General features: G+C 37.5%; 1 protein-coding gene across 6 annotated transcripts in view; it reads right to left on the bottom strand.

Moving 5' to 3' along the window:
* LOC126266913 (serine/arginine repetitive matrix protein 1-like) overlaps nt 1-12828 on the bottom strand; it is a 221392-nt gene that overhangs the window by 22341 nt on the left and 186223 nt on the right. For 5 of the 6 annotated variants that reach the window (XM_049971593.1, XM_049971598.1, XM_049971594.1 and 2 more), the window contains 2 exons: nt 10340-10476; nt 10023-10203 (listed from right to left, as the gene is read on the bottom strand). In XM_049971593.1, the coding sequence (XP_049827550.1) occupies nt 10023-10203; nt 10340-10476 (318 nt within the window). Of the gene's footprint in view, nt 1-5854; nt 5958-10022; nt 10204-10339; nt 10477-12828 lie in introns of all 6 variants that reach the window. The other variant, XR_007548944.1, reaches the window with a different exon arrangement.

Raw genomic sequence — 12828 nt, 5'->3', positions numbered from 1 at the left:
TCTAAATGGATTACCTCACTTGCTATACTATTGCTAAAGCTCCAGAAATCACGTATTTCCTTGTAGAAGACATCATTTTGAAGTACAGAGCACCCCATGCGATGATCTCTGGCTGTGGAAACATTTTACAGTTAGACTAGTCTTAGAGGTAATATCGCCCACTGGGTAACTGCCTACCACCCACAGATGAAGGGCCTCATTTTAATAAGACATTGGCAGATATGCTCTTGATATATGTTAATGTCAAACAAGGAGATCGCAATACAATATTACCCGTAGCGACATTTGGTCAGAGATGTTGAAGCTAGACACTACAGGCTTCACAATGTTCTTTCTGCTGCATGGTCATGAGGCCAAAACAACAGTAGATACACTATTCTCATTTCACCTGGATGATACTAACAATGACTGTGTGAAACATCTCATTGCCAAGACCAAAGACGCAAAGCAGCTGGCTCAATACAGACACTGGATGTCCAGGAGGAAGACCAAGTACCAGCCAGTGAGATACCACTCAGGAGACTTGGTATGGATTTTTAGACCTGTGTGGTAAGTGAGACAATAGGGAAAGTTACTAAAGCTCTACACTGGGCCATATCATATCTTTTGCCAACTGTCTGACATCATGTATGAAGTTCGAGGGTTATGACCTTTCATCAAGAAGACAAAAGTGCAGAGATGTCATCCAAGTGTTCCATATGAAGTCCTACTACAGTCCAGAGGCACAGATCGATGATGGGAGGTTCAAGGAAACTGAAGGCTCACTGAAAGATTGATGTTCATTGTAGTGAAGAGGATGTAACAACACAGTCAAATGAAAAAATCAACTAGCACTGCCACACAGAAGACAACTGACAAGATCTGTAGTCAGCTCTGAAGAGAAATTCTGAAATAGTGGGTCACTGTTTCTCTGGGAAGAGAGCAATGGCACAAGTTGTGGTATATGCACTGTGTCATATTGGTTAGCATCACTCACTGGTATATTGCAGGTCGCCAGTTCAAACCTAGTCACTAGCAGTTATTTGTTACTTAGATTTTATCATATCTTGAAAGTTCTAGAAATATCTTATGCTTGTAATGTTTGTACATTCTGGTAGGTTCTACATTTGTATAACTAACGGTATTGTGGAACATTTGATGTTTCTCTAAATAGCTGCACACACTGTCCAGGAGGTCAGTTCCATTCTGGCTGTACATTCATGTCAGTAATAAACATGCTTACAATTTGAAGTGTTGTGCTTCATTCACATCCCTGCAATCAGATTTGGACTTGATTATGATACTTACATGGAAATATTGTAATCTTATCTGATTCAGTTAAGGACATGAATTTTATGTCCAGAATCTTGATTGGTATCTTGGACAACTATAAGCTAGGGATAAGGGAAATCGGGGTTTAATATCTCATTGACAACAGGCTCATCTGGAAGGGAACAAATATTGTATGAAAAAGAATGTCTAACATAAATGGTCTAATCCTAGTCAAGGGAACCATTCCAACATTTGCCTTAAATAATTCAAGGAAACTGTGGGAAGCCTAAATCTGGATGACCATAAAGTGAACTGAACTGTCATTTTCTCAAAAGCAAAGTGTGCCATTATGATCACCCTTCAAATAAAACTAAACTTACTTTTACAAGCAAGCTGGTTAGGTGACTGAGAGCAAACATTAAGATAGGAGCTACAACTCAAAAGCAATGAATTCTACTACTGATGGCAACAACAATCTACTGAATGTGAAAAGAAGAATCCAATTGTTCAAACAAGTTTTCATAAATAAAAATTATCTATTAACAAACAGTCATCTTCATACAGACGTAAGGAAGAAGTTTATCAAGACATTTATGTGAGAAGAAAATCCAGATGCTATGTTCTGTGGACTGTGATCACTGGAATGAACTTCAACAGGTAAACCAAGTGGGGTAGATGGTGAGTTATGAAGAAAAATGGCTATATGAAAAAGGCATTGTCTTCAAATGCATCTACATGCAGTCCGTTATCTCATGTTGCCAACATTTTTGTTTGAGCTGAGTAAGAGCATATGTGCTCACATGGTTAGCATCTCTTATCTACAATGAGAACTGATAAATTTCAGAAAAAATTACTTACTTTGTGCAGCATGGTCTATTAAGTGCTTGCACTTTATGTTCTTTGTATATAGTATAAATTAAATTAATTACTTTCAAAAAATGTTTTATTTTAATGATTTTTTGTTGTTGACAGTGTCTCTTTACTCTGACTGTGAGTGTTGATAGCCAGTCCGGACCTTACTAGGTAGGGTTAATATGGGAGGTGAAGGTTCAAAGAAGAGCAGTGCATTTTCTAACCGATTCATTTAGGAAGTGTGAGAGACTCACAGATACGATGATCAAATGTTAGTGGCAAACACTACAGGAGAGGTATTAGACATCATGAGAGATTTACAGTTAATCTTCCAACAGCTTACATTCCAAAGAAAGTCAAAAAACATATTCCTTCTACCCACATAGAACCATGACTATCACCGTGATGGAAAAATCAGGAAATTTGGGTTCATATGGAGTCTTACCAAGACTTTTTCTCCCCATGCATCATTCACAAATGGAACAGGAAAGAGGGGAAACCATATGAAAAGTATCCTCCATTTGATGGCTATTGGTGTATAGATGTACAGCCACCTTGACCCATAACTGCTCAGATGCCAGCTGCATCTCATGGAGATTGCTTGTAGCTGGAGCCAAGCACATATCTCTTACTTGAGGGCATCCAAGATGTGCTCCCTTGGTGCCCTGGTAGATCATTCAAGTACCATCATGTCCGTAGAGTATTCCTGGCACAATTTTGGATTGACGAAGCAGTGCAGTGTCTTGCTAAATGAACAAGTTCCCAGCAAAGTGCAGTAGGTGCACAAACAGATGTACTTGATTAGACATGGGCGCTGATGACCACACTGTTTAGCGCCCATAAACCTCAAACACACACACACACACACACACACACACACACACACACACACACACACACACATGATTAGACAGTAGATTCCTGAATCATTCACTAATGATGACAGAGGCAGACATACTAGACAGTCTGTGTGAAACCCCTCTACACCAGGATACCTCATACATTTGCCAGAGAGATACCCTGTTGACAAACAGGATGTATTTATACAAGCAATGGCCAAAAATATGGAAACCCCAAAACATGACAAATGCCTAATATGGTGTAGGGAAACTGTTGGCTTCCAAAACAGCATACAGTCATTTTGGGATGGATAAATACAGATCCTCCATGGTTTTCAAGGGAATCTTATGCCTTTTTCCTTGCAAAATAGTGGCAAGTTCAGGTAACAATGATGGAGATGAATGGTGAGCATGATCCCTTCTATCCAAAGTAGACCACAAGGGCTCAATATTGAGATCTGGTGACTATGGTGGCCAGGGTAGACACAACAGTTCATTCCCATGCTAACAAAACCAGTCCTGGACAATGACAGCTGTGTGAACAGGGTCTCTGTGATCTTGGAACACATCATCATCATTAGGGATCAAACTTTGCATAATGAGATCTGATCAGACAAAATAGTCACATAACCCTTGGTACTAATATGACCCTGCAGAGTAACCATGGGGCCTGTGGAATACCACAGCATGGCTGCCCAGATCGTCACCAAATTCCCAATGTTTCATTCTGTGGGTTGTAAACTCAGCCAAAAGTTGTAAATAGTGTGAAACAAGATTCATCCAAGTGAATGACATTCATCCTTTGCTTCATAGTCCATGTTTTGGCATCATGATGCTTTCCCATTATGGGCATTTGCATCACTGATGAGTGGTTTTGGAATTCGAACTTGCCCAGAAATTCCCTGCTCCCAGAGCTTCCTTCATGTTGTTTTTGTGCCGACAGTAGTATCAAGTGTTACATTCAGTTCTTCAGTGACTTTTGTGGCTGTTGTCCTCTTCTTTTTCTTCACAATCCTCTTCATCTTCAGTGACCATCTGCTCTGACCAGTCAACACACACTTACATCCTCATTGTGACTTAGCAGATGATTTTCTGCTTTCCCTGTATGTGATATAAATCTCCAGTATGGTGGCTCTAGGAAAAACAAATGCAGTGGCTACCTTGGTTCTGAAAGATTTCCCCAAATGAGCACCAACAATTTGCCCATGTTCAAACTCACTCAGCTCCGATGCAGTGAATCCAGAACTAAATGCAACACTGTTCTGACCATGACTCGCACTTGGAACTTACTGAGGACATTGTCCAAGTGCTTTTCATGGTCAGATATAACAGTGGAAAGTGCAGACTTCGCTAGCATCTGCATCTATGTTCAAGCATGCATTTCTTGTGGTGTTTCAATATTTTTGTCCAGTCACTGTATTTTGCATCATCACAAACCAATGTGTACTGTGATTTGTCAGTCAATGGCAAACTTTTCGATGCTTCATGCATACAGTGGCAATATTTCTGCAACTGTACTAATTTCAGTGCCTTCTGATGCATGGTTAGGAGAGGTACATGTGTAAAGTAATGACTCCTGTGTCTCATAGCATGAAGACAGTTCTAAATGATAAGGTTTCACACTAGTTGTTTTTGTCCTGAAATGAATTAGTGTGTGATTCGTTGTGCTGTGGTCCATCTGCTGTTATTATCTGTGATGAATGACTGTGATCTCTGTTATCCAACTGTTGTTGCTTATGGCAGGTGACTTTGGCGATTCCCTGAACTGAGGTACTCATACCTCACTTTTGACATGATGGGATAAAAGGGGCAGAAAGCCTGCATGATCTCCAATTGGAGTGTCTTATTCACCAGGTATCTGTAATCAGGCCACAGACAAACGCATTGATAAATTGCATCTTGTCCATCCTGTCAAGCCAACAGCCAGTAAAAGAATCCATTGGTATTTAGTGATGAACACTTCCTGACCGACACAGCAGTTGTGTCCAAGTCAACTACTCACAAATGTGTATTTTGCTGCCATGGAGAAGCCGATATTAGAAGCTGGGCAGAGACTGTGATATATGCCTATCTGCAATGAAGAAATGAGATATGAGGGCAAAGCAGCTGATGCCAAAACAGATGTCTTGTGTATTTAAATGAAATATGTTTTCATAAAGAAAGTTTCTATTTGGAAAAATTCATGCAGATTACCATAACTGGACATCTAAAAGTATTAGGGACTCATGCTGCAGTATAAAGGTGAACTTATTTTTGGCCCTTACTATCGGCATAGTCTCTCTGTTTTTGTGTGTGTGTGATAAAATAGACCTCATTTCAGTGGAAACTTTAGAGATTTATTTATTTATCACATCATTATCATATTCTCCCATCTCCTTCCTCCTTCTCCTCCCCCCCCCTCTCTCTCTCTCTTTCTCTCCCCCCTTCTAATTTTGTTGCTTAGCTATATTTAAGTCAGCACAAGTTGATCCATAACAGTTGCAGTGGACTAGGCATGGTGGCCTATGTCATCCAATAATGTAACACGATATTGTAAATGTCTTTATGGCAATGCCTCAGTGTTGTTACAGCTCTGTAGATGGCTACTGTTTTTGCCTCCAGACATTAGCATTTCACAGTTGAAAGCTGAGAACAGTCCTGTGTGCTGTCAGCAATCTTCTTAACTGTTTTGACTACAGAGAAATTATAGAATTTTATTTCTATGTTTACAAATATTCAGGGACTTCAGTAAGAGATTATTTTCACTTACATCATCTGCAGGTTTGCCAAAAAGAACATCAAATAAATATTTACTTAGCAGTTACTACCTTGTTTTTTCACAAACCATAGTTGTGATATTCCATATTAGTAGTTTTAGTAAATAATTGTATTTAATTAAGCATTAGTAAGATTAATATAAAAAAGCAACAAACCTGTTCTTGTGTTACATGTTCTTGATACCCGTACTGACCCAGATGAGATGGTGATGCAATTGGTGACTAGATAGTTAGTGATCTACTAGATGAATGTTATTTCCTGAATGAACATACAACACCAAACCCATATTAAAATTATTGTTACTTGTTTATATACAGTATAAATAATGTATATTAAAGGCAACAAAGCCCACTTGGTGAAATGTGGTATGAACCATTAGTCTGTTTGGACTGTAATGGGTTCTTTTTTCATCCTCTGTATTATGAAAACATTGTACTTTTATTATGATTAATTTGTAATATTTTCTATGATAGAATATTTTATAGTTCTTATTCATCAACATAAAAGCATTTCTGTATATAAAGAACTGTGAAGAAAAGGAGCAAATTACACAAACAAAGATGTGATTTTTAAATGTTTATGTTGAAGCAATGGTTCAGAGAAACTCAGACAATAATGTAATGCCAGACTCAGCAGCCAGAGACTGTAGTCGTGTGTGTGTATGTGTGGGGGAGGGGGGGGAGGGGGGGCAGGCGGGGGGGGGGGGGGCACAATCTATTGTCAATGAAACCTTACTAGCCAAAAGCTTACTTTCCAACAGTCTTCTTGTTCTGCCTATCTGCAGCTCAGCATCTCCACTACATGGTGAATAGCAGCTATCCTTTTCATAATACTGAGTATTGTGAACTCATTTTTTCTCCAAAGCTTTTAGCCCTATAGTACATAACACAAAGGATCTTACTGTAAATTTTATATCAATCACCACAAATGATCTTACTCATACAATTTCCTTCATGAACTGGTTAGAATTTTGTGTTAATCTCCAATTAATTTCTGATTTTTTAAAATGGAAATATGAATCTGGATTGAATTCCTCACTTTTATTTGTCCTGTGTTTCCTTCCTTACTTGGTATGCAGTCCAATCTGTGCACTGTCATAGTTTTAGAAGATTGGTACTGATGACAATGGAAATTACACCATACTTTTGTTCATATTCGTTATATGTTACCTAATAAAATACCAAAAAAGTGTTTAGTTACCCAGATTGAAGTTAACAATACTCCAAAAACCACCAACTACTAATCACAAGTTTTTTTTTTTTTTTTTTTTTTTTTTTTGTCTGGTGCTACCCTTGGGTCCCCTGTTGTGCTCAATAGTGATTTTGTGCTGCTAGCTGTTGTGGTTGTCGAGATTTGAGAGTTTGAAATGGTTGCCATCCTACTGTTGTGGTTGCCAGGATATCATCTGGCTATTTTGTATTAATATATTTTCCAAGTGGAAAAATATATGATTGTCTATAATGTTCTCAAGTGTTTGTGAATACTCGAGATTTTTTGAATGTTCTGGAATGCAATTTGGGAATGTCACAAACTCCAACAAAAGTGTCTTAAGCAGTGAGTCAGAGGAAGAAGGAGAGGAGAGAGGGGCAGGAGATGGGCAAATACAAATGCAGAATAAAGTACCAAGGGCTCTCAATATTCCTAGTACTCCCACACAAAAAAAAACTTCTAAACAAGATCGGAGAAGTTGAAATATTAACTGGAATTTAAAAAGGCAAGTCAGTATTAATATCACACATTCCACTCATTTCAAATAAGTTCCATTCAGTTTTAAAAGGTTCAAATTTCTGTTAAGATTACTGTACAGTGTGACTATCAGTATAGCGTAAGGGCCACAAACATCTGCCTTTGCACTCGAAGGTAAAAAACCATGTGTCATTTATAAGAATACCAGTAAACTCCCAATTATTTACAAAATTGAATTCTGGTACATAAAAAGGCTTTGAACTTCTGATTGCTTACAAATGAGTTAATGTGTTAAATATTTGATATTAAGTATTGAAGTGAAGGTCGTTTGATATTATATTTAAAGTTTGTTTGAAGTCGCTGATTGCATCAAACACTGGATGAATATCATCTGATAATCTGCACTTTGTTTTAAGCAAAACCTAGAGTTTCAAGCTTTTTAATGTTTATGATGTCATATCTCCTGAATTATGTATTGTACAATAACATAATTTTGTATGTCCATTCATTGGTATATTTCGATACTGTCTACAAAGTGTGTTGTGATTACAGTTATTAGTAAAGAAGTAATAAATTAAAATGTCATGGTGGATGATGATGTTTTACTGCATGAGTGCTGAAAATCTAGAAAGCAATAACCTTTTTTCTGTTTATCATTTTGTGGGGGGTCTCAGTGAGAAAATGTTTCTTTAAGGTTTGAAGTTATATGCAAAGTTTGTTGCTTGTCACTAAGTGCTGTCATGCTCAAATACTGGATGAATTTAGTCTGGGTAATTTGTGTGTGTGAGTTATGCTATCTCAAAATGTGTGGGTCATTCAATAATTAAAGAGCCAAATTGGTCTGAAGAAAAAAGCATTTATTTTTACAAACCAATACTTTTTCTACTTTTCAACGTAATACCCTTGAACATTTATGCACTTGTTCCAACGGGCTACAAGCTTTTTTATCCGAGCTGCAAAGTACCCTTTATCTTGATGTTTGTTTGAACCAATTTCCCACAATCTCTTTCACATCCTCATTGTCCTGGAATCTCTTCCCACTTAATGCCTCCTTCAGGGCACCAAACAAATGGAAATCACTAGGTGCTAAATCAGGACTGTAAGGGGGATGAGGCAATATTTCCCAGCCCATTTTGTTGATGGTTTCATGGGTTAGTTGAGCAACATAAGGACGTGTGTTGTCTCGCTGGAGAAACACCTCTCCTCTGAGGTCAACAATGTCTCTCTCCCATCTAGCACCTTGTTTTAAAGCATATCTGAGTAGTATTGGCTGTTCATTGTACGCTGCTCTTTGAGATAATCACAAAAAACTAGACCTTCAGCATTCCAAAACACCGTCAACATGACGTTTTCTGCTGATGCTTGGGTTTTGAATTTTTTCTTCACAGGTGAGTTGGTGTGCTTACACTCCATGTTTTGTTTGATTTTGGGATCCATCTAGCACGTGTTTTGCGGTACTTCACCTTGTTGCAGATAATGTGATGAACTGTACCAGTACTAACTTGAACCTTATCAACTATCATTTCCACAGTCACATGGTGTTTGGCACAAATAATGTCATCAATTTGACTTTCGGAGTTGAAACTGCAAATGGTCGGCCAGAATGATGTTTGTCAGTCACTGAGTTGCAACCATTTTTTAACTGCTCTACCCACTTGTAAACATTTGCACGATTCATACAACCTTCACCATAAACTTTAGATATTCTGCAGTATCTACAGTATCTATTCACTGGTTTCACACCTTCAGCAAGTAAAAAACGAATAACAGAATGTTGTTCAACTAATGAGGACGTTTCAAGCAGGCTCACCATCTTGAAATGTACTTTTGAGGTTATAAGCAGAACAGTGTTGATACATCAGCTGATCAGGGCTCATCCCAGTGATGCCAACTTAAAGCCACAGAAGTACCAAACTTGCCCTGCTAACTGTTTTTTCTCTGTATTTATTGAATGACCCTCATATTTACACAGTATCTACATGTAATACTTGTCATATTGTCTTAAATTTTTAATGTAAGACCTAATGAGTAGATGATAATAGCATTTTAAATTTTTAATTTCAAACAATAATTATATGAAATATTGAAAATCAAATTATTTTTTGTTCCTGGAAGCTGTAAAATAGACAACCTGCAACTGGAAGTAGGTGCTCTGAACTGAGTCAGCCATTTAGTAATGTTGACAGATTAAAACTGTGTGCCAGACCAGGATTTGAACCTGGGACGTTTGCCTTTTGTGGCCAAATGCTCTACCAAATGAGCTGTCCAAGCCTGAGGCATGGCCTACTATCACAGCTATACATTTGCCAGTATCTCAACTCCTATGAGATGAGGTACTGGTGGAAATAAAGCTGTGAGAATGAGCAGTGCTTGAATAGCTCAGTAGGTAGAGCACTTGGCCACAAAAGCCAAAAGTCCTAGGTTCGAATCCCAGGCTGGCACACTTTTATCTGACATCAACACACATTCCTCTGCAGAGTAAACTTTCAATAAGTTGGATGCTATACAAATACGATGATTAATTGCTTATTTATTCCAGTTCAGAAAACAAATGGAAAAAAGAGCAAACAAAGCTACTATTCAGTATAATTACTTTAAAGATAAAGCTATGTCATTAAGTTACACATGCTTTGATACCTGCTGCGAGAGTGGTTGATGAGGCAGGCTGGTGGCTTCATGTTAGATTCAGAGTCAGAGCTAGCCAGTGAATAACCTGCAGGACGACCACCATGTGCTAGCTCCCGCCTGTAATTGTCTGAGGAAGATGAGTGTGGTGTGGATACACCGCCATGATCTTCAGCTTGATACATACTTGCACCTGAAAAAAATTGCTTGAATACATATAACTGGCATCTCATTTTCAAAATTTAGCTCTTGTTTAGCAGTTGATTGTAGAACTACTTATTGTTCTTTACTACTACATTAAAGTAGAAATATGATGGTATATATTATACCTGATAGGCCATTACTTTGATGATGTGGTTTCACGTAGACATGGCTGTTCTTTGGAATATCACATACAATTTGTGGATGAACAGTAGCTCGTTTTTTCTCCATATATGACAAGGACTCATGTGAAGAGTCATTGTACCTATGAACAAGAAGGCAGAGTGGAAACTTCTATGCGACAGTAAGTATAGCGTAGTCTTTGAATTTCTAACATTCCAAAACAGTATCAGAAATAAAAACACATGAGTTGAAGTATATTGCTCCATCCATTGCATGAAAAATTTCTCAAACATCACACACAGCACTAATCTGATTACACCCACAAAATGAAAGAAAAATTTAATTTTATTCACTCAAACAATGGAAGCTCCAGGTAGGAATATCAAGGCAGATTGCTGCTTTCTGTAAAGAAGACCTGTCTAGTTGCAGACAGGTACAATTAAAAGACACTCACATAAAGCGTTCAGCCACAGCTTTCATCAGGAAGAGGGAGACACACGCCAATCAGACATACAAGCAAGCACACCTCACACACATATAACTGCCAGTTTCAGCATCTCAGGCCCGAGATGCTGGAGTTGGTGGTTGTGTGTGCATGAGGTGTGCTTGCTTGTGTGTGTGAACGGTATGTCTCTCTTTTACTGTTGAAGGCTGTGGCCAAAAGCTTTATGTAAATGACTTAACTGTGCCTGTCTGCAACATAGAATGTCTTCTTTATGGTAAGTACCATTCTGTCCGTTCCTACATTGTTGTTATTTTATTCTTTCTTTTAATTGGTCTCCATTGTGATCATTTGATCCTTATGTGAGAGACTTGCTTTCTGTGTTTTAATATCTATTCAATTGTGATGATACTTTGATGCTTACATTTTTGAATTTTCTGAGATTCTTAAAATATTCCATCTTCATGGGGTTGACACAAAGTGCTTAGGAACATATTTCCTTCACCAGATGTCTCTAATTTATTTGTCATATTGGTATGAGTAAGTATGCATTTTGTTATCACTGGAACAGTAAAAAGAGGTCTGAGATATGTGTAACCCACATGCATGATTCTGTTCCTCCCTCTCTCTGCCCGTCGTCTCTTTTTCCTGGAGTTAAATAATATGCAGAAGTTTATGTATCTGCCAGAAGAAGTATACCTTTAGAATGAGCTACTGCATGTTAATGTAAAATTGTGAACTTGCAACAGGATAAAACACATGGCTGAAAATTTTGGTATTGTGGTATTTACATAAAAGATTTAAGAAATTGAAAAATTGATCTGATTTGGCAGCATCACAAAAAGAGAAATAAACAATAAAAAATCATATGGTGCTTCAGTAGCTATATAAAAAGGTGCATATTTGAGTGCAATGTTATGTCAAAGGATTCAGTGAAGAATGAGATTTTTTCTTTTTACACACACACACACACACACACACACACACACACACACACACACACACCATATGGACCTCCAATACAAATGCATGCATATTTGAATGCAAAATTTTGTCAAAATTTCTAAGTAATTAGTGCATAACTTGTGGAAATTTACAGTTTTGTGGAAATGAACCATTTCATCTACATAAATAAAACTTTAAATGTTTGTTTGTACAAAATTGCAGATCTCCAAAAGTTCATCTGTGAGTCATTTGAAATTTTGACACAATGTTGCATTCAAATACATGTATTTTTAATATAACTACTGGAGTGCCACACGGTATATGTGTGTGTGTGTGTGTGTGTGTGTGTGTGTGTGTGTGTGTGTGTGTGTGTGTTATTACCAAAAGTCCCAAAGTCTCGAAAAGTTTTTGTCTGATTTACATCAGTTTTTATGCAACACCCTAATGAACATTTGGACAGGCATAGGCTATATATTTTTTAATATACAGGGTGATTATTATTAACCTGGCAAGTAATGTAATATAAGACACATGAGGCTGCAAATGATGGGAAATACTCCAAAAGTGGATCACAAATGTTGAACATGTGATGTCATCAGATTATTTATTTATTTACATGTCAAGTTCCATAGGACCAAATTGAGGAGCAAATATCCAAGGTCATGGAACATGTCAGTACATGAAATTACAACATAAAAGTAATAACAGATAAAAATAAATGTTTATGAACACGAAAAAAGTCAGTCCATAAGGTTAAGTAAATGCAGTCAACAATACATTAAGGATCAGCTTCATTTTTGGAAGGAACTCCTCGAAAGAATAGAAGGAGTGACCCATGTGTAAACTCTTCAGTTTTGATTTGAAAGTGCGTGGATAACTGCTAAGATTTTTGAATTCAAGTGGTAGCTTATTGAAAATGGATGCAGATTTGATTTCTGCCGGATATTAACCGAGTGAAATCTGCTTATTCTTGGAAATAAGCTAATATTGTTAACTAAAAATGACAGTAAGAAATATATATATATTGACAGGCCAATGTCAAAATACCCAGACTCGTGAACAGGGGGCGACAAGAAGTTTGTGAACTTGCACCACTTATTGCCCGAA

This window comes from Schistocerca gregaria, chromosome 4 (genome assembly GCF_023897955.1).
Source record: "Schistocerca gregaria isolate iqSchGreg1 chromosome 4, iqSchGreg1.2, whole genome shotgun sequence".
Lineage (NCBI taxonomy): Eukaryota > Metazoa > Arthropoda > Insecta > Orthoptera > Acrididae > Schistocerca > Schistocerca gregaria.
This window is presented reverse-complemented; position numbering and strand designations above follow the sequence as displayed.